This window comes from Sphaeramia orbicularis, chromosome 1 (assembly GCF_902148855.1).
Source record: "Sphaeramia orbicularis chromosome 1, fSphaOr1.1, whole genome shotgun sequence".
In the NCBI taxonomy this organism is placed as follows: Eukaryota; Metazoa; Chordata; class Actinopteri; order Kurtiformes; family Apogonidae; genus Sphaeramia; species Sphaeramia orbicularis.
The window spans coordinates 13,763,571-13,785,020 of record NC_043957.1 but is presented as its reverse complement, the minus strand read 5'-3'; the positions used below and the strand labels follow the sequence as shown (position 1 = coordinate 13,785,020).

General features: G+C 39.6%; 1 protein-coding gene across 2 annotated transcripts; it reads right to left on the bottom strand.

Annotated features, from left to right (window-relative positions):
• Positions 1-1,155: 1,155 nt before the first annotated feature.
• On the bottom strand, positions 1,156-19,224 carry LOC115428643 (zinc finger protein 3-like). Of its 2 annotated transcripts, XM_030147831.1 has the most exons (5): positions 18,723-19,224; positions 17,421-17,551; positions 10,573-10,752; positions 7,853-7,919; positions 1,156-3,006 (listed from the first exon to the last, which is right to left on the bottom strand). In XM_030147831.1, exons 1-5 carry the CDS (start codon positions 19,009-19,011, stop codon positions 2,078-2,080), a joined length of 1,596 nt encoding a protein of 531 aa, XP_030003691.1. In that variant the 5' UTR covers positions 19,012-19,224; the 3' UTR covers positions 1,156-2,077. The 2 variants fall into 2 exon arrangements, with proteins under 2 accessions (XP_030003691.1, XP_030003766.1); XM_030147906.1 differs by lacking the exons at positions 1,156-3,006; positions 7,853-7,919 and adding an exon at positions 8,554-10,369 and having other exon boundaries at positions 10,403-10,752.
• Between the last annotated feature and the right edge of the window lie 2,226 nt (positions 19,225-21,450).

Genomic DNA, 21,450 nt, shown 5'->3' with positions numbered 1-21,450 from the left:
ACGCCCCCTATAGTTTTTGAATGGGAGTGAAAAAAACAATTTGACAAAGGAAAAAGAAATTTGACACACATATTCCTCATTCCAAACTGAACCAAAAATCCAGTGAGGACACACCCCTATTTACAATCGTGTGGCCATGACAACACCAAAACTTTTCCATTCAAATGAATAGGGTTTTGATACAACGACTCTATTGCTGAAAAAGTTTTTGTGTTCCACTCATGGTACACAGACTGAAAATTACACTGTGAAAAAGTAGAATTTTCCAGAAAGAAGAATTTTCAAAAAATTCAAAAATGACTTGGACACGCCCCCGCAAAATATTCAAATACACTGCGTGGATGGGAACCCACCCAAAAAAATATTTCAATGTAGAAAGACGAAACTTGGGACAGACATAGCCCATGGTAGGACAAGTAAAAAATTATATTATGGCCCTGCCCTAAACTCAAAAGGAAGTGGGCCATATTGGATGGAAGTGTGGACCTTTAAAATCCCACCCCTCATACTTTCATCATCTCCTCCTAGGGTTTACATCCAATTTGGACCAAACTGGGTGAAAATCACCTACACACATGTGTGATCAAAAGTTATCATCTATATTTTTCATCAAATGTTGGGCGTGGCTGTGATGAGCCTGTGATGAAGCGTTTATTTTCAGAAGTATAAAACTCTGCTTATCTCGCACAATGTCTGATTGAGGCCACAATACGGTGTCCTCTCACTGTCGGTGTCCTCGGTGGTTGTGTTGGGAGGCGGTCGCGCAGGAGGGCGAGGAAAAATCATACAAAAAGGGGGTAGTACTAAATTTGGTTCGTTTATCCCCAAGGAGATACTTCATAAACATATCTGACTAACTGCTTTAAAACTCTTTTGAGTTGACAACCATTTTGCAAAATGTCACCTGATGACATGTTTGACATCTGTTAGAAATAAATGTATATTTTTTGTGACATATCTTCATTTGTCACGCTGTTTGGTTTTAGTATAACAAATTAGGTTTCCCAGTATGTTAGCTCTTATGTAAATATTTCAGTATGTTTTTAGTAAATTAGGTACATTTATTGACCTAAATCATATTTTCATTATAGTGTTTGTATTTTACTGACTGTGTAAAGTATAGATTTCCTTCAACCTTCTGGATGTAAGTTTATCAACTGAAAAACTGATATCGTATGAAAAACAACTTTTATAAATATTAGCCAATGTTTCAAGTTAGCTAAAAACTGCTTTAACCTCTCCATTCCCATCAGATCCCTGGCAATCCAGTCATCATTTTGTATTAAATACACATTTCTTCAACTAAACTTTTGTCAGTATGCCTTGTTAGAAATCTTAGATTCTCTACAATTGAAGCGCTACTTGTATTTTACAGTATTCTTGAGCACCAAAACATAATTAGTGAAAGAATGACCTGGATAGAGATTGAGTGATTAATGGGACTTCCTACCCGTTTGGAGTCATGAGGTCACATTACTCATCATTATTTATATTCCTATTCAAAAATGGGGAAGACACTGTTTCCGCTAAATCTAAACTGATGCAGTTCAGGTTTTATTTTAGCTACATTCCAAAAAAAAGCCTAGAGATTAAATTAGATTATTACCTTTCAAATCAAGTGTCATTAATTCATTCTGGCCTTGTGGTTCTTCCGTCATAAGCTTTGGAACTTGTTAAATAGGAGAAAATTAACACAAATTAGGTGAGAAGGGACAGGTTAAATAACACATTCAATTTAATAAATTCAGGTGTAGGGGCTTTAATCTGGGGTTGGTTTGAGGAATGTTTAGGACATGAAATCTGGTACTTAATCATCCTGAGCTGCCATTTAACCGGTGCCTGTCATTCACTCCATGAAGATACTGGGACATACCAAACAGGTCTAGTACTCTAACATCACACATTATCATTAGGGATGAAGCATGGTATATGGATTTCAACTAAAATAAACAAACAAAAATAAACATTATTGGAGGATAGATTTGACAGAAGTCTTGAATGTTATTGCAGCCAGTTAAGTAAATCAAGTCCATCCTTGGAAACCACTGTTCCAAATTTCACCATCTGCATGATTTCTCTATTTATTGGTGTGCAAAGCCTGGTGTCTGATGAGGTTGCTGAGGAAGGAGAAGTTCTTGCCACATTTGGAGCAGTGAAACCTCTTCTCCCCGGTGTGGACGCTCTGGTGGACCTTCAGGTTTGTTGAGGTGGAGAACTGTTTTCCACAGTGGGGGCAGGGGAACGGTCTCTCCCCGGTGTGAACCATCTGGTGCCGCTTCAGGCTGCAGAACTGGCCGAAGCTCTTCCCACACTGGACACACTGGTACGGCTTCTCCCCCGTGTGGACCCGCTCGTGGATGCGCAGCTGACAGTGGTGGGCGTACCGGCGTGAACAGAACGTGCAGGCATAGGGGAGGGAAGGCTGCTGCTGCTGCATCAGTCCTGACTCCTGGTTCTGGCTAGTCGACAGCTGATAGAGGTGGTTTTGATCGGAGAAGCCAGGGTTGTCTATCTGTTGAATTCCAGACCAAGCATGCAGAGTTTGCTGCTGGGATTCCTCAGAACCCAGAAAAATAGAGGGATTACTAATGTTAGAAACGTGGTTACTTTGGGTTCCATTATCCTCGAATATCACGTCACTGGAGGGCTCATTCATTTCAATACACTGCAGTGACTCATACTGTGATCTTATGTTCATGTCTTCCCCAGCATCTCCGTCCTCTTTTATGGATGGCAATGCTGGAGCGTAACTGTCTGGCGTTTTGTGTGGATGAGACTCAACCACAATAATGTCACTTGCACCTGGAGAGGTACTGGGAATGGTGACGAAACCAGAGGTGGCAGTTGGTCTTTTTTGGCTAAAAGCAGATTTTCCTTGAATATTTTCAGATCTGTGAGACGAACACGTTAGTCCATCCACATCTTCAGTGTTGCCACCTTCCTGCCATTTCTGCAGCGTTTGACACGGACCATGTTTCTCTGGAGGGACTGCTGCCTTCATGTTATCTGAAAAAAACGAAGTACAACAAGAAAGAGTCTTTTCACATACTGTGTAGAATTTAAGAGTGTACTAGGACTGGACACCAGATCAGGATTTTGTTTCTGAACAATGTTAAAAATACCTCAGCTTCTTACTAAACACTAACTCACTAACTAAATAAAGTTTGTTGTATAATAGTGATTGAGAATATGTTCCTCAAGGCATTCACTTATTATTTTTGATTAAATTTGATTTAATTAAGTGTTTACTTTTAAGCAGGTAATACACATAACCATCCTAATGCTGCTCTTTGTTGATACTGCATATACACAGCAAAAAGTTGGAATAAAGTTTATGTAGAGAAAAAAGTTAGAGTTAAGAGTTAATCATGTGACACTGAAAGAAAAAAAAATCTAGAAATAATTATCTGACTTTATAGCTGAAACTTTAACACATTTATCCATCCATCTATTATCTGCCGCTTATCCAGGGCCGGGTCACAGGGGAAACAGTCTAAGCAGGGATGCCCAGACTTCCCTCTCCCCAGACACGTCTTCCAGCTCTTCTGGGGGGACCCCGAGGTGTTCCCAGGCCAGCGGAGAGACATAGTTTCTCCAACGTGTCCTAGGTCTTCCCCAAGACAGGAGGCATCTGAAACAGATGCACTCCTGATGTGGAGGAGCAGCAGCTCTACTCCGAGCTCCTCCCTGGTGACTGAGCTCCTTACCCTATCCCTAAGGGTGCGCCCAGCCATCCTGTGGAGGAAACTCATTTCGACCGCTTGTATAATACCACATTTATCACTATTATTAGGCCCAAGCCCAGACATACATGTCAGCGAGGGCCTATTAAAATCGCATGGTTCCGTTATTATTATTAGGCCCGAGCCCAGACACACGTCGGCGAGGCCTATTAAAATCGCATGGTTCCATTATTAGGCCCGAGCCCAGACATACATGTCGGCGAGGGCCTATGACAATCGCATGGTTCCGTTATTATTAGGCCCGAGCCCAGACATACATGTCGGCGAGGGCCTATTAAAATCGCATGGTTCCGTTATTATTATTAGGCCCGAGCCCAGACACACATGTCGGCGAGGCCTATTAAAATCGAATGGTTCCATTATTAGGCCCGAGCCCAGACATACATGTCGGCGAGGGCCTATTAAAATCGCATGGTTCCGTTATTATTTGGCCCGAGCCCAGACATACATGTCGGCGAGGGCCTATTAAAATCGCAAGGTTCCGTTATTATTAGGTCCGAGCCCAGACATACAAGTCGATGAGGGCCTATTAAAATCGCATGGTTCCATTATTTATTAGGCCCGAGCCCAGACATACATGTTGGCGAGGGCCTATTAAAATCGCATGGTTCCGTTATTAGGCCCGAGCCCAGACATACATGTCGGCGAGGGCCTATCAAAATCGCATGGCTCCGTTATTATTAGGCCCGAGCCCAGACATACATGTCGGCGAGGGCCTATTAAAATCGCATGGTTCCGTTATTTTATTTTATTTTTTTCTCTCGCCACTTTGAAACCAAATTTGACCCCCTGAACATTAACGAAAAGTCAATTTTATTTGACAAAAATTCAAGCCTGGCGAAAATGTTTTATTATTATTATTATTATTATTATTATTATTATTATTATTTATTTTTTTTTTTTTTTATTTGAAGTCGCCAAGAAAAAATATCGCAAAATGACTCGGTAGCGCCCTCTCAAAAATCAAAATACATTACGCGAAAGGGAGCCCTCCCCAAATTTTTTTCACCGTACAAACATGAAACTTGGTACAGACATAGACCATGGTAGGACAAGTAAAAACTTACATTATGGCCCCGCCCTAAACCCAACAGGAAGTCAGCCATATTGGGTGGAAGAGCGGACCTCTTAAATCCCACCCGTCATACTTTCATCATCTCCTCCTAGGGTTTACATCCAATTTGGACCAAACTGGGTGAAAATCACCTACACACGTGTGATCAAAAGTTATCACCTAAATTTTTTATCAAATGTTGGGCGTGGCTTTGATGACCTCACAATGAAGCAGCCATTTTTAAAAGTAGAAAAGTGTGGATATCTTGCACACAGAGTGTCAGATTGAGTTGGACCCAATGTAACATTTGTGCGGAATGACAACCTGAAGACGATGATATGTAATTCGTATCGTTGGATTGTAAAATGGCTCTCTCACGCCCCCTAGAGTTTTTGAACGGGAGTGAAAAAAATTTTTTGACATAGGAACAAGAAATTTGGCATACGCATCCCTCATGCCAAACTGAACCAAAAAGCCAATGAGGATACACTCCTATTTACAATCGTGTTACCATGACAACACCAAATGTGTACCATTCAAATGAATGGGGTTTTGCCACAAGGATGCAATTGCTGAAAAACTCTTTGTGTTCGACTAATGGTACACAGACTGAAAAGTACACTGTGAAAAAGTAGAATTTTCCAGCAAAAAGAATTTTCAAAATATTGAAAAATGACTTGGCCATGCCCCCTCAAAATATGAAAATACATTAGGTGAATGAGAGCCCTCCCCAAATTTTTTTCATCGTACAAACATGAAACTTGGTACAGACATAGACCATGGTAGGACAAGTAAAAAATTACATTATGGCCCCGTTCTAAACCCAACAGGAAGTCGGCCATATTGGATTGAAGTGCAGACCTCTAAAATCCCACCCCTCATACTTTCATCATCTCCTCCTAGGGTTTACATCCAATTTGGACCAAACTGGGTGAAAATCACATACACACGTGTGATCAGAAGTTACCATTTACATTTTTGATCAAATGTTGGGCGTGGCTGTGATGACCTCACAATAAAGCAGCCATTTTTAGAAGTATAAAAGTGTGTATATCTCGCACAGACAGTGTCAGATTGAGTTGGACCCAATGTAACATTTGTGCGGAATTACAACCTGAACACGATGATTCAAAACTCGTATACTTGTATCGTAAAATGGCTCTCTGGCACCCCCTAAAGTTTTTGAATGGAAGTGACATTTTTTTTTGATGTAGGCAAAACAAATTTGGCACACACATCCCTCATGCCAAACTGAACCAAAAAGCCAATGAGGACACACCCCTATTTACAATCGTGTTGCCATGACGACACCAAAACTGTGCCATTCAAACGAATGGGGTTTTGGCACAATGACACAATTGCTGAAAAACTCTTTGTGTTCCACTAATGGTACACAGACTGAAAATTACACTGTGGAAAAGTAGAATTTTCCAGCAAAAAGAATTTTTAAAATATTGAAAAATGACTCGGCCACGCCCCCTCAAAATATGAAAATACATTGCATGGATGGGAACCCACCCAAAAAAAAATTCAACGTAGAAAGATGAAACTTGGTCCAGACATAGCCCATAGTAGGACGAGTAAAAAATTACATTATGGCCCCGCCCTAAACCCCTCAACCCAACAGGAAGTCGGCCATATTGTGTGGAAGTGTGGACCTCTAAAATCCCACCCCTCATACTTTCATCATCTCCTCCTAGGGTTTACATCCAATTTGGACCAAACTGGGTGAAAATCATCTACACACATGTGTGATCAAAAGTTACCATTTACATTTTTGATCAAATGTTGGGCGTGGCTGTGATGACCTCACAACGAAGCGGCCATTTTCACAGGTATAAAAGTGTGTATATCTTGCAAAGACATTGTCAAATTGAGTTGGACCCAATGTAACATTTGTGCAAAATGACAGCCTGAACACGATGATATGGAACTCGTATAGTTGGATCGGAAAATGGTTCTGTGACGCCCCCTACAGTTTTTTAATGGGACAAAAAAAATTTTTTTGACATAGTCAAACAAAATTTGGCACACACATCCCTCATGCCAAACTGAACCAAAGAGCCAAAGAGGACACACTCCTATTTACAATCATGTTGCCATGACAACATCAAAACTGTGCCATAGAAATGAATGGGTTTTTGGCAGAATCCCACCCCTCATACTTTCATCATCTCCTCCTAGATTTTACATCCAATTTGGACGACACTGGGTGAATATCACCTACATACATGTGTGATCAAAAGTTCTCACCTACATTTTTGATCAAATGTTGGGCGTGGCTGTGATGAGCTCGCGATTGAGCGGTCGTTTTCAGAAGTATAAAACTTTGGTTGTCTCACAGAATGTCAGATCAAGCCCACGATATGGTGTCCTCTCACAGTCGGTGGCCTCGGCGGTCGCAAGGGGAGGCAGTCGCGCGGGAGGGCGAGGGCCTTAACACCGCTTGCGGTTTTAATTATTATTATTATTATTATTATATAACTTTTAAAATCTTGAATTTTCCATTAATTTAGATGGTTATTATTGCTAGGATAATTGCCAGATATATGCACAAACATTTGGAAAAGCTAGACGACCAAAACAATGAAAAATTAAAGAAGAGGGAAAATGTATTTTAAGTTGGTTTTATTGCCTTTAGCATTGGTTTTACATTTATGTGGAATAGGTGGTACCTGAAACAGGGCAGGAGCTGCATCTCCCCAATACATTTGTAAATCAACATATTCATCGTCTGTAACACCTGTTGTACTGTAATTTTTCTTCCTCTTGAAGTTTCTTTGGGGGGAGTTTTTTTTTTTACTTCAATTGAGTCTACAGTTGTATAGATTATGAAGCCCTTTGAGGTGAATCTCTGATTTGTGATGTTGAGCTACAGAAATAAAACTGAAATGGATCACATTAATGGAGAAAACCTTGAGTTTATGGAAAAGCAGGTAAGTTAACTGTGCATGTGTTCTGTTTTCTTTCACTATCAGCAGTTCATAAATGTGTATTCATGCAATTCCATCCCAATCGTCAGAACAAATGAAGTGACAGAAGAACAGATGTATACCTTGCACTTCATCGACCTTTTTCTCCTCGTCCCAAGAGCTGCTCCTGCTTTTCAGAAACCCCTGGCCCTGGAAAGAGGAGGGAGGTGTTTAGCTGAAACAAAGAACCCAGGTCTAAACATAACTGGAGCTCCAAATGACAAAAGAGCAGTCAGCAACTTATTTGTGTTACTCAGTTTTTGCCATTTCATATGTATTCTGATTACTTTATGCATGAAAAAGTCAACCTTAGCTAGTGAATTAACTGACTGTATGGTTTGTTTCTCATCCCACTACAATGAGGTAAAAAACTCCAAATAAATACATGAAATACCAGAATACATTAAACATCTTTTAAAACTGTTTATTTGCATATTCACATTACAAAGTAAGTTTGAGTACAAATGTATGAGGGGAAATTCCCTTTCATGTAAAAGTAAAAGTTCATGTAAAATAGCTACATATACAGTTTGTACATTTTATTTGGAAAGATCCTCAGTGTGAAACTGTAACTAAAAACTTATTTCTGTGCTACAGCAAGAGAAATATTTTTTTTTCCTTGGGAAATTGCAAACACAGTCCACATCAAAGTACCAGTGCATATGGATTTGGATTTAGATGTATTAAATGGTGACAGTATGTTAAACCCTTCCGCTGCCTTCGTATTGTGTATGCTACTCTGACACTCATCCCTCTCTCCCATGTCCTCGAGGGTTTTTTTTTGGGTTGGTGTGGTCAAACTGCCCCCCCCCCGACAATGAGTTTAGTCACTAAACGCCTGGTCAGCACAAGCAGGGCAGTATGTGAATGAACAGGCTTTGCAGATGAATTTCTGACATTGGTGGCACACGGTACGTATTTTACAGTGCTTTTTTGACGGACAGATCTGACACGTCTTTCGATTGCTCAACCCAGCAGTTCCTGCTGCCACTGCTGAGGGCAGTGGGAGAGCGGTTTATACGCAAAGTTGGGCTCGACAGGGCCTCTTCAATCCGACAAAGACAGTGGGAAAGTGGATTATACTCAAAGTTGGGATCCAAGGGGTCCGTACCACCCGACGAGGACAGAGGAAGACTACAGGAATATACGGAACCAGGGGTCATTTCTACCTGACAAAGACTGCGGGAGGGTTATTATCAAGAAGTAAAGAAAAAGAGAACTGAGAAAACACAAGGATGTTAAAACTCATCTGTGTGTCATTAAAAATGAATATTACAATTCCAATTATTAAATGTGAATTAGATCTCAGTGAGGAAGAGTAAATAACTGATGCAAAACTAAAGCTAACTAAAACTAAATAAGACACGAAAACTTATAAGAAACTGTCTGCTGCTGTAAAAAAAACATCCACCTTCCCTGTGATTTGAAGACTGAAATGTGTTTTACAATAATGACAAATGTATACCGATGATTTTCTGTCAACTTTAACCTGGAATCAACATCAGACCGAATGTAACCAATAGTAAATGTGTGTGTTTAAAAATACATGTCTATAATCTGCTGCTGTGAGACACTTTTATACAGATGCCACTTTGGTGTTTGTCCACTGTATGTGTCAGTGGATTAAAGGCTTGAATTTGCGTCTTTTAGATGAATGAGGAAAAGGTCAGAATGTTCTCTTCCATTCAATCAAGGTAAACAGGCCATTAGGAGCAGTAGTTATTAATCTAATAACCAGCATGCATTCACGACAAACAGTTCCTCATATATGCAAACATCTGCTTCATGGCACTTTTAATGAACTCGTCTCCAATCCGTAGAAGAAAGTAAGAATCCAAACTTTGGTGTCACTAGGTTGTGAAATGTCCCGTGTTCCTGTTCAGTGCTGGATCTTCTGGTGTCTCTTCAGGTTGCTGGGATGGGAAAAGCGGCGGTTGCAGATGGAGCAGCTGAAGGGCCTCTCACCAGTGTGGACGTTCCTGTGGATATCCAGCTGACTCTGACACACAAAGCTCTTGCCACACACCAGGCAGGTGTACGGCTTCTCCCTTGTGTGCCGTGCCATGTGTTTCTGCAGGTCAGACTCCAGGAAGAAGCGCTTTGTGCATCTCGTGCAGCCAAATGGCCGCTCCATGGTTGCAGCGTTATAAAAAGAGAGCTGGAAGTTGCTGGAACCATGTCTTTTACTGGAGACAGGGGGATATTTCTGGCAGATCGGGTTTGGATTGGTCACAGAATGCTGCAGCACAATGTTGGATGAGTTTGTTTGTTGGTCAGCTGTGTGTGCATCACTGGAAGCAGTTACACCATTCGATGTTCCTGGAGTGTCGTGGGAGGAGAACAGTGCAGTGCCTCCCCGCAGAGTTGCCTTGACCCGCACTGGACTCTGTTCTGCAGTTTCCACCTGAACAGACGGAATCATGGCCGATGTGAGGCTTCCTCTGTCTGTCTTTTTACTTGTCTGATCTAAAGCTGTGTTCCCTCCATCTGACCCATGCTCCCCTGCTTCCTTGTCTGAAGTCCCCCCGCCATCAATGATTATCACTTCCGACAGAGACTGGGACGTGAAGCTGCTTGTTTCATGTGCAGTATCTTTTGTCACATCCATTACACCATCACAGTGAGACGGTGCCTCATTCCCGTGCGCCAAAATGTCAACATGTGAGTTCAGCGGCTGACTCCCCCCTGCTCTGTTATCACCTCCTGTTAACTCCAGCTGAGAATTGTGGGTAGAGTCACTTGTCGTGCTGTGTGTCTCAGCTGTCTTGCCCCCAACAAAGATGATGAAGTCAGATCCACTGACCTCGATTTCGCTGCGGCGTCCAGCCGGCTGGGAATCACTGGTGTCCTTAGAAGTTGTGTTGGCGTCTCCTCTGGTGCTGATTCCAGCTTCTACTGGTGCCTCATGACTGGTGTTACTGGTGTCCACGGCTCCCTCTACTTTCACAATCATGAGTTCATGTTCATCCTCAGGCTCTGTGGACTACAACAGAAAAAAGGTGATTTATTCATTGATCAACAAAGTCTTTAAAAAAAATTAATGCATCACTAAAACAAGGTTATAATCGTTAACGAAAACGAACGAAATGACGAAAACTAAAATTGAAAAAACATTTTCGTTAACTGAAATAAATAAAAACTCTAATTAAAAGAAAAAACGATAACTAACTGAAACTGTATTGTGAGCTTACAAAACTAACTAAAACTCCCAACTAAAATTCCCATAGTTTTAGTCTTTGTCAATGTCGGATTGATATCAAATTGATTTATTTCGCTCCAGCAATTTTAGCTAGCGGCACCATACGACACTTCACAGTCCATCATGTCTGGTCCCTTGTGGTTTCCAGTCGTCTTCTGGTCCCCACTCTACCTGGAACATACAGACTAAAGCTGGGACAAAGCAGCACAGTCCTGTCTGGGATTTACTTTAGTGATGCATGGGTCTTTTTTTTTTTTATTTTATTTATTTATTTTATTTTATTTTATTTTTTGCGCTCACTGTGTGTGTGCGCACGTGAGTGACAGAGACAGAGCAGAGCTATATGACAGCATCAGACAAGTGTTGAACTAGCATCCAGGTAAAAACTTAAGAGTTTATCACCATGAAAAGGCCTTCCAAACCCTTAACTGCACAGTTTAGAAGAGGAGAAAAGAGGAGGATGAAAAGTAATCCAATTACAGAGGTATGTGACCTGTTATAATGTTAAAAAACATTTGATGTTACTAGCTACAGCTAGCTGAATTAAAATGAAGCAAAGTTGGCTAATAATGGAACTGTAGATGATTAAGATATGACATATCTGCTAAGGTGTGTGGTTTAGTGCTGATGAACTGGGTTCTATATGTTTATAAGTGGTTTATATATGTTTCTATATGGTTTCTATATGTTTATAAGTGGTTTATATATGTTTGTATGCGGTTTACTGCTGGTTAGCTGGTTTATATATATTTCTATCTGGTTGAACTGCTAGCTAACTGGTTTATATATGTTTCTATCTGGTTGCACTGCTGGCTAACTGGTTTATATATGTTTCTATCTGGTTGAACTGCTGGTTAGCTGGTTTATATATGTTTCTATCTGGTTGAACTGCTGATTAGCTGGTTTATATATGTTTCTATCTGGCTGAACTGCTGGTTAGCTGGTTTATATATGTTTCTATCTGGTTTAACTGCTGGTTTATATATGTTTCTATCTGGTTGAACTGCTGGTTAGCTGGTTTATATATGTTTCTATATGGTTTAACTGCTGGTTAACTGGTTTATATATGTTTCTATCTGGCTTAACTGCTGGTTAGCTGGTTGATATATGTTTCTATCTGGTTTACTGCTGGCTGCTTTGTGCATCTCCTCTCACACTTCGCACATCTTCACATTGTTTTCACCTAAGTGACGTTGTGTATGGATCACACCCCCTCAACCTGCTAGAGGGAATTTATACATCATACTGTATATGTGTTTGTGTCTCTGATCAGTCAATGAGCCGCCCTAACCCAAACCCCACATAAAGTGTCCAGTGCAACCCACTGATCCGTGTCTCACTAATTTCTTTGAATAGGATGGTGAGGAAGATAAAACATATGAAATAACTAAAACTAATACTAAAACTAAACTAAACTAAACTAAAACTAAGCATTCAGAAAAAAACAATAACTAATAAAAACTAGCAAACCTGCTCTAAAAACTAATTAAAACTATCTGAATTAGAGGAAAAAAAAGAGTCAAAACTAAATAAAACTAAACTATAATTAAAAATCCAAAACTATTATAACCTTGCACTAAAATCCTTCATTCTAGCTTTACTGATCTTGAGAATCACTGGCCGCATACCCTTATTTCAGAATAGTTTGTAATGTTTTAAGATGGCCTATAGGTACGATATTTTCAAGTTTTAATCCATGTTGTAAAGTGTTTTAAGGTGAAGTCAAGAGAAGGTTAACATCTGGTCAAAAAAACTGAATTACAATAATCTACACCAAACTTATATTTTTGGGTTGGTAATTACTTATATTTAAAGGAATTATTATTTTGAAATGAGAAAAAAAATTGTGAAAACATTTTTTGAGGAGTTTTATGAGACTGAATGTCTGGAAAGTGGTTCATTTTATAAACTTTCATAAATAAACTAAATTTATTTCAAATACACTGACATCTGACTATTATATTATTTATGTCATATTACAAACACACAGTGTTTAAAATTAATAAATGCATATATCTATGCAAAATACATCTGAATACAATGTTAATATTATTTGTATGTTGTAGATATTGTAGAAAAATGTATGTGATAGTGATGATTGAAATAAAAAATGTTTAATTCCCCGTGTGCTTGCAATGCAAGGCACAGGGGACTATTGTTTGACATATTTATTATTATTATGACTTATTATTATGACTTATACAAAAAACTTTGAAAAAAAAAAAATGCAGCCCAGACCATTGGAGATAGACCAACACATGTTATTACAAAAATGTGCAGCCTGGTTTCGAAAGATGTGCTATGTACAGTACAGGCCAAAAGTTTGGACACACCTTCTCATTCTTCGCATTTTCTTTATTTTCATGACTATTTACATTGTAGATTCTCACTGAAGGCATCAAAACTATGAATGAACACATGTGGAATTATGTACTTAACAAAAAAGTGTGAAATAACTGAAAACATATCTTATATTCTAGTTTCTTCAAAGTAGCCACCCTTAGCTCTGATGACTGCCTTGCACACCCTTGGCATTCTCTTGATGAGCATCAAGAGGTAGTCACCTGAAATGGTTTTCACTTCATAGCTGTGCCTTGTCAGGGTTACTTAGTGGAATTTCTTGCCTTATTGATGGGGTTGGGACCATCAGTTGTGTTGTGCAGAAGTCAGGTTGATGCACAGCTGACAGCCCTATTGGACAACTGTTAGAATACATATTATGGCGAGAACCAATCAGCTAAGTAAAGACAAACGAGTGGCCATCATTACTTTAAGAAATGAAGGTCAGTCAGTCTAGGAAATTTCAAAAACTTTGAATGTGTCCCCAAGTGCAGTCGCAAAAACCATCAAGCGCTACAACGAAACTGGCTCACATGAGGACCGCCCCAGGAAAGGAAGACCAAGAGTCACCTCTGATGCTGAAGATAAGTTCATCTGAGTCACCAGCGTCAGAAATCGCAAATTAACAGCAGCTCAGATTAGAGACCAGATGAATACCACACAGAGCTCTAGCAGCAGACACATCTCTACAACAACTGTTAAGAGGAGACTGCGTGAATCAGGCCTTCATGGTCAAATAGCTGCTAGGAACCACTGCTCAGGAGAGGCAACAAACAGAAGAGATTTATTTGGGCCAAGAAACCCAAGGAATGGACATTAGACCAGTGGAAATCTGTGCTTTGGTCTGATGAGTCCAAATTTGAGATCTTTGGATCCAACCGCCGTGTCTTTGTGCGACGCAGAAAAGGTGAACGGATGGATGCTACATGCCTGGTTCCCACCGTGAAGCATGGAGGGGGAGGTGTGATGGTGTGGGGGTGCTTTGCTGGTGACGCTGTTGGGGATTTATTCAAGATTGAAGGCAACCTGAATCAGCATGGCTACCACAGCATCCTGAAGTGACATGCCATTCCATCCGGTTTGCGTTTAGTTGGACCATCATTTATGTTTCAACAGGACAATGACCCCAAACACACCTCCAGGCTGTGTGAGGGATATTTGACCAAGAAGGAGAGTGATGGAGTGCTGCGCCAGATGACCTGGCCTCCACAGTCACCGGACCTGAACCCAATCGAGATGGTTTGGGGTGAGCTGGACCGCAGAGTGAAGGCAAAAGGGCCAACAAGTGCTAAGCATCTCTAGGAACTTCTTCAAGACTGTTAGGAAACCATTTCAGGTGACTACCTCTTGATGCTCATCAAGAGAATGGCAAGAGTGTGCAAAGCAGTCATCAGAGCTAAGGGTGGCTACTTTGAAGAAACTAGAATATAAGATATGTTTTCAGTTATTTCACACTTTTTTGTTAAGTACATAATTTCACATGTGTTCATTCATAGTTTTGATGCCTTCAGTGAGAATCTACAATGTAAATAGTCATGAAAATAAAGAAAATGCAAAGAATGAGAAGGTGTGTCCAAACTTTTGGCCTGTACTGTATATGGCTTGAGATTCCAATGGACGGATTTCATTAAAATTGTGAAAAAACGGTCAAATTTGTCCATCCGAAATGAATTGGGCCATTTTCAAGTGGCTACCATTTCCAAACGATTCATGTTAAAATTATTCTGTCAGCGCACAAATGTTCAGCTTGGCCCAAAGATTATCGGTGTGGTTATGTGGTAACGCTATTGCTTACGGTTGCAAAAAAAAAAAAAAAAAAAAAACATTCATTTTCAATGGGAGTGACAAAAAAGTTGTCTGTTTTCTGACCACTACTGCTTCGCCATACTTTTACCTACAGACTTCATTTAAACTTTAAAACGCAGGCATTTTTGTCATCTCTCCAAAAATGTCTGTGGTATGAGGATGGGGTTCACGGTTTTCAATAGGTGAGTCTTCAAAAACCCCTGGGTTTAATGAAAATCTGATCTGTTAGAGTGGGTGATGTCATCACCTAGAGTGGAGGAGCAGCGAAAATTCACCTGAAACTTTTCTGAACAACTCGCCCTCCCGGCCAAACGATACATAGGAGGTGAATGATCTTTTCCAAAAATGTAGCCACAGTTCCTGGGCTTCAAATGAACCCATGTTTGAAGACCTAGCTCTTTCTAAAGTGAAATGGCAGGCAGTAGTTTCGGGGCAAATCCCTCTCGGCTCCTATTCAAAGCAGCACAAATCAGTGGTAAACGAATCGCTGTGCTCCTGGTGAGATGACTGTTTTTACACTGCCATAACTTGGTCATTTCTCACAGTACAGAGAAAAAAAACACATCTTTGTATTCCCCAGGTCTGTCTGACACTCATGATTATGTTAGTTTTCACCTATCATTTACGGTTTTCCCATAATTAGCAGCTGTTTGGGAGCTGTTTCAGTCATAGATGAGCATGCTTGTGTCTGTCTCCTCAGTGGCTGTGCTGCTTGTGTTCATGGTAACGGCACATGTGGTCTGTGTGTCACAGCTGCAGACAATTAAGATAATTAAGGCTCCACAAAAAAAGATACACTAATACAGATACAGTACAATTAAAAATAAATCTAAATAATAAATAATGAATGCAATAAGAATAAATACAAAAAAATACAAATATAATTAAGCTGAAAAACTTCTCATAAATTCTCTATATGAAATGAATGAGCTCACCTGGGATCACATGCACAGACACATGGAACTATTCAGTTAAAGGAGCCTATTTAAACACTGCTTTAACAGGACTGACACAGACTGTGGGAGGGGCTTCTCATCTGAATACAGGTCTATAGAAAGTCTGTGGTGACATCACTCTGCAAACACTGACACACATTCACAGATGAAGAGAATGGGACATATTTCTTGCTTTAACATCGCACAAGTCCACCGATCTCTGGCAACAGGCAAGCACACGGGTTACATTTCCTTCAGGAAATGTATGGAAGTCTAGTTTGATATTTACTTTTGTTGTCCATCCATGACGCTACCATCTTTCATAACTCTTGCCATTTAGGTATGATCAAATATTTTTTCCTCTAACCAGTCATTAGGTTGTAAAATAGAGGGTTTAGGGTATACACTGAAAACATTTTCAAATGAAAATGTCATAGGAACTTCACTTTTGAGAACTTTGTAATTCTTGCAAAAAATAGAAGTTAATTTCTTGTCCATCCATGACACAGTAGTTTTTTATATTTTTCCATTTAAAAATATCTGAAACTAAATTTTGCCTTTTGAGTAAGTTAAAGATGGCATTTAGACCTTTCCCGTTGTGTGTAATATTTGTCTTAAACTTGTCTGGTTCAAAAGTTATGAATCAAAAAGTAGTGGGCTGTCCATCTGTGACATGATTGGCCTTGCCCTGTAGTCAAAGCAAATAAACACCAAAAGCAGATTTTCCAGTTTCAGTGTTTATCTGATGAATTACGAGCATGAGACAATCACTTGACTGTGTTGACTATTTACTGTGACTGGTTCAACAAAGAGGTGATTTATGGTTGCAAGTCGCCAGTCAAGTATTAAACAAACTGTATATTGAGCAATAAATTTGTGAAGATTTTCAAATAGGATTAGTGCACTGTTCCCCTGATATTCTCTCAGTCGATTTTGTCGATACTGTCCACTACATGTTAAACAATCCAATACTTTGATTATTTTTGACATATAATCGGTGGCATGATTTTAGTGGGAAATGAAGTTGATGATTTGATTTTTTCAGGGTCTACATCAAATCAACATGGGTCATCATCTGATCATCTGTACCAAAAAGCATCATTTGCTTTTTTTATGTGAACTGTTGCTCCATTGATGTGAATATTACACTTGGCCATAGTGCTCCACTTTGCCTTATTCTGATGATATTTTTGATGAATAGGTCAGTTCTAACATAGATTGGTCAATTCACAATCAACAAGTACAGTTTAATTTATCCTACATCTCCCCAAAAGTGAATAATATAATAAGGTCAATAAGAGATTAAAATTCCACCTGAGAAACATTCAACATAACATTCACTGTCAGAAAATGAAGAAGTAGCTAAATCACCTCAGATTTGGTGGTAGTAACGACCTCCTGATCAGGGTCCTGGTCCAGGTTGATGGACTGGCTCTTCTGAACAGACTGCTGAGCAGCTGGACTGCGGTTCAGAAACCTTGTCCTGCCCTGAAAAGATGGGCCTGAGAAGAGAGTTATGCAATATAATGTGAATTTCTCTCTCAACAGGACATTAAACTACAGTCTGGAATGTGACAATGTGCCACATCTGTCTATTCAGTCTAGACTGTGGAAATCCACTGAGGTAATTATTACTTAAAGATGACATAGATTAATCCAAAGACATTCAATAAGTACACCCAGGTGAGTAAAAACTACAGAAATGTAGTGCCTCCAGTATAGAGTTCACATCAACTGTATGTCACACCAAAATTCTTATTGCTTTTAGGTCACATTTCCTTTTGTTGCCTCCCTGTCATGTGATATCTGTTATCAATATCTGTGATACTGATATTTCACAACTGTTGTTTTCTATTTTGTTGTAATTTTATTCTTTGCTGCCTCTTGTCCCTTCCATCTTGTTGCATCTTTATTCTTGTTCTAGCTTTTTCTTAATTTGTACCTTAAATTGCTTTGTTGTCTTTTCACTCTATAGTCAAACGCCTATCAAACTTAATTAAAAACACAAATCTTGCATCAAAAACAGTGCACAAAATTCAGATAAAAAGGAAATAAAGCATACATACAAAAACATAACACAGAAGCTGTTTTACATTAAATTGTACTCTGCTGAGATACTCTCTATGCAGCTTTAAATATGACTCCACTCAGTCACTGTGATTAGTCTTTAACTTTTTAATGCACCACATCTGACAGTGAAGGATTAATGTTACCGTTTCGGATGGAGGACTTTTAGTAGAGGAGTATTGTGCATCATGCTATTAGTATCTTACCTTCAATAAAGGTGAACCTGAAAATCAAATCAGCCTGAAAAAGTCATTTTCTTACAATATCTGTTTTATTTAGTGTTATTATTCGTAGTATTTTTTGTTTGTTTTAAATGTTGTTGCACTGGATTGCAGTTTCTTTTATTTTAGTTGGTTTTCTCCTTGTCAATATAAAGTGGTGTCTGTCAAAAGCAAACACTGTCACCCTTATACTTCAAATACAGACAGAAAAAACTAATAACATCAAAGTCAAAATCTGAAAAGGTATTTGGTAATTTGGGTGAACCCCTGTTTTATAACCTCAACTAAAACAGTTATCTGAGACACGATGTCGGATTAACCACATGTAGTTCTAAGCTGCTTTAGGTCATAGTGTGGTGGTGGTCCTGGTTCCGGGGCCACTTACCGGCCTGTGCCTCCCTGCTCTGCCGGTTGAGGAGGCGCACTCCGGGGAAGCGGCTGCTGATGGATCCCTCTGCTCCTTTCACCCTCTCAGCTCGGTACCTGGCGATCTGCAGCTCCAGCAGCTTGATTTTCCGCCGTAGAAACTCGTTTTCCTTCTGGCTCCGGGACATTTCCAAATGAACTACCGCGTATCCGTCGTCCACAACTTTGCAGATTTCTGCGACGGCGGCGTTGGCCAGGACCTCCATGATGGAGGCGATCTGAGAATGGAAGTCCATGGCTGTCGACATCGGCCTCTGGTACCCTTTACCGGCTCTTTACTCCGTAACACGATATGAACGGTGAATGAAAACCACTGCCGGGCTATCTAAAATACATATTTACCAATTTCTGTTTGGTAAAAAATAAGGGTTAAACATTAGCATCCGGATTGTGGAGGATCTTTGTTTATATGATGGCTCTATACCGGAAGTTCAGCGTTTTTCTTTTTGTACTGTAAGGTTTAATACAGTATACACCGCCCCCTCCGGTCAGGAGTGGAACATCACCTACTGTCATGATCTCTCTCATAACACTGGTCTTCAAATAAAAAGCTTCCAGAATCCAAGTAGTGAGACTTTATCAAGTTTGAGTGTCTAATAAGTAAACATTAATTCAAAATGGTGGTTGGTTGGTTGTAGTTTCCAAGATACAGTTTTGGGTCAAAATGTGAAACTGCATTAATGAGAGAATAGGTTTTACCTAAAGGCATGTTTGACCAGATCTACTGCAAAATATTGTTTGTATATTAGAATACATTCACTTTACCTTACACTAAGATTTATATATCTATTGTATAAATGTATATAAACCAATATAAATGTGTACTAACACTTTATCATACACATCGAAAACATCAGCAAACCAGCACTTTTCTCTTTTGTTTTCCAATTCATCTTATTAAACATAATTTCCCCCAAAAAAAATGTACACCAGCGTAAATACACTGTGTTGCTCTTCATCAGGATATGACCAACATTAAAAAAATATATTTAAGAGGAAGTGGAAATAGATATTGTCCCCTTCCCTGGTAAATATCTGAACGTTTACAGGCGATACCTGTTCCACATATCTTCTAAATAATGCATATTGTTTAATTTCTCTGGATGTTCATTTCTACTGGACAAAAACACAACCTTAGTGTACTTCGAACATGCAAGTAAAGTTGTATGAGTGCTATTTATCCTACTGTAAGTACAAGAGGGTTGTTTGGAATCATACATGAAGTCACATCAGTTCTAGGTCCAATAATAATAGTAACAACGACAAATGTAATCATAAAGGAGTATTAACGCACAATAATACTAAATGATAATTGAGTATAAGGGTAAATACACTCTTCGGACACACAAGATAGGTAAGATAAGATATCCATACAGTGAAGAAAGGCTGTGATAGCATATGCATCAGTTCTTCTAAGTGCTTAACCGCTTAAACATGTCTGCTGGAGCCTTGTACTTAAAGCGCAGACTGTGATTTTTCCAGTGATTGTCTAATCTTGATTTGAAAGAATGTAGGGTCAAGCAGTAACCACATCCTCCGGCAAGCCATTCCAGTCTTTCACCACCAAGTGTGGCTTCTGCCTTGAGCTTCAATGTGACTTCATAAGTTCATATTGGCGAAAGCAAGTTGCATTCTTCTTCTCCTGGGGTAACAGCTCACCCTTGACATTAAACAGCTGATGTGTGTACTTGTATACATGAATCATGTCCCTTCTGAGTCAGCAGTGCACTAGTGCTGGTAGTTGTAGACATCTCAATTGCTCTTCATAGCTTTTGTCTCTCAGTTCTGAGACTAACTTTGTAGCTCTGCGCTGGACAGCCTCAATAAGGTCAATCTCATTCATGCATAAGGGGCTCTAGACTGATGTGTCATACTCTAAGCTAGGCCTAATGAGCCATTTTTACAGGTAGTTGAACAGCGTAGATCTTTATTATACAGTCAAAAACATTTGGAAGGTCATTAATAAATATGACCAACAGGAATGGGCCAATTTTGCCTCCCTGTGGTATTCCACTAATCACGTTTTCCCATGATGAATAAGCTCCATTTACACAGACTCTGCTTCTGGTTGCTCAGGAAAGACTCAATCCACTGTAGTGCCTTCCCATCTATACCATAGTTTCTCACTTTCATCAGGAGTCTTCAATGGTGGATTGAGTAAAACGTCTTCTGGAAGTTGCAATATATGTCTTAGTTGTTTTTGTTATCTAGCATACATATCCACTCTTCTAAACATTCCAGGAACTGTTTCACAGTTGAACAATGAGGGACAAAGCCGTGCTGGTGAAAGCTAAAAAATCTATTCACCTTCATATGTTTCATGATCTCCTCTCTGACAAGATTCATAAATGACAAATTTTTAGTTTGTTAGTTTAGTATTATTTTGAGCACATAAAATCATCAGATAAAAGAGAAAATTAAAGCCGCAAGCGGCATCTAAAGGCCCTCGCCAAGGGCACATCCAGTGGAAGTATGCTCATCGTTCAGCAGGTGGCGCTCTAGCCCCAAATTTTGTGTCTTCTGATGAATGGGTGTAGGCTTGGGACATTGACAATTGACTCAAATTTGACACAAATCATTGTTCGTATGTCAGAACTGAAAAAAAAATTGTATAAATAAATCTGTATGGGGCGCTATGAGTCAAAATTCAATTTGTTCCATTGAATGGGTGTAGGCCTGCGAGATGT

What these genes read in the sequence shown, in the direction of transcription:
- LOC115428643 (XM_030147831.1), bottom strand. Translation starts at nt 19,011, where the DNA reads ATGTCGACAGCCATGGACTTCCATTCTCAGATCGCCTCCATCATGGAG. An exon ending in GAGCAGGGAGGCACAGGCCG is followed by an intron (nt 17,552 to 18,722) that starts GTAAGTGGCCCC and finishes CTCTCTTCTCAG; the next exon opens with GCCCATCTTTTCAGGGCAGG. An exon ending in TTACTACCACCAAATCTGAG is followed by an intron (nt 10,753 to 17,420) that starts GTGATTTAGCTA and finishes TTTCTGTTGTAG; the next exon opens with TCCACAGAGCCTGAGGATGA.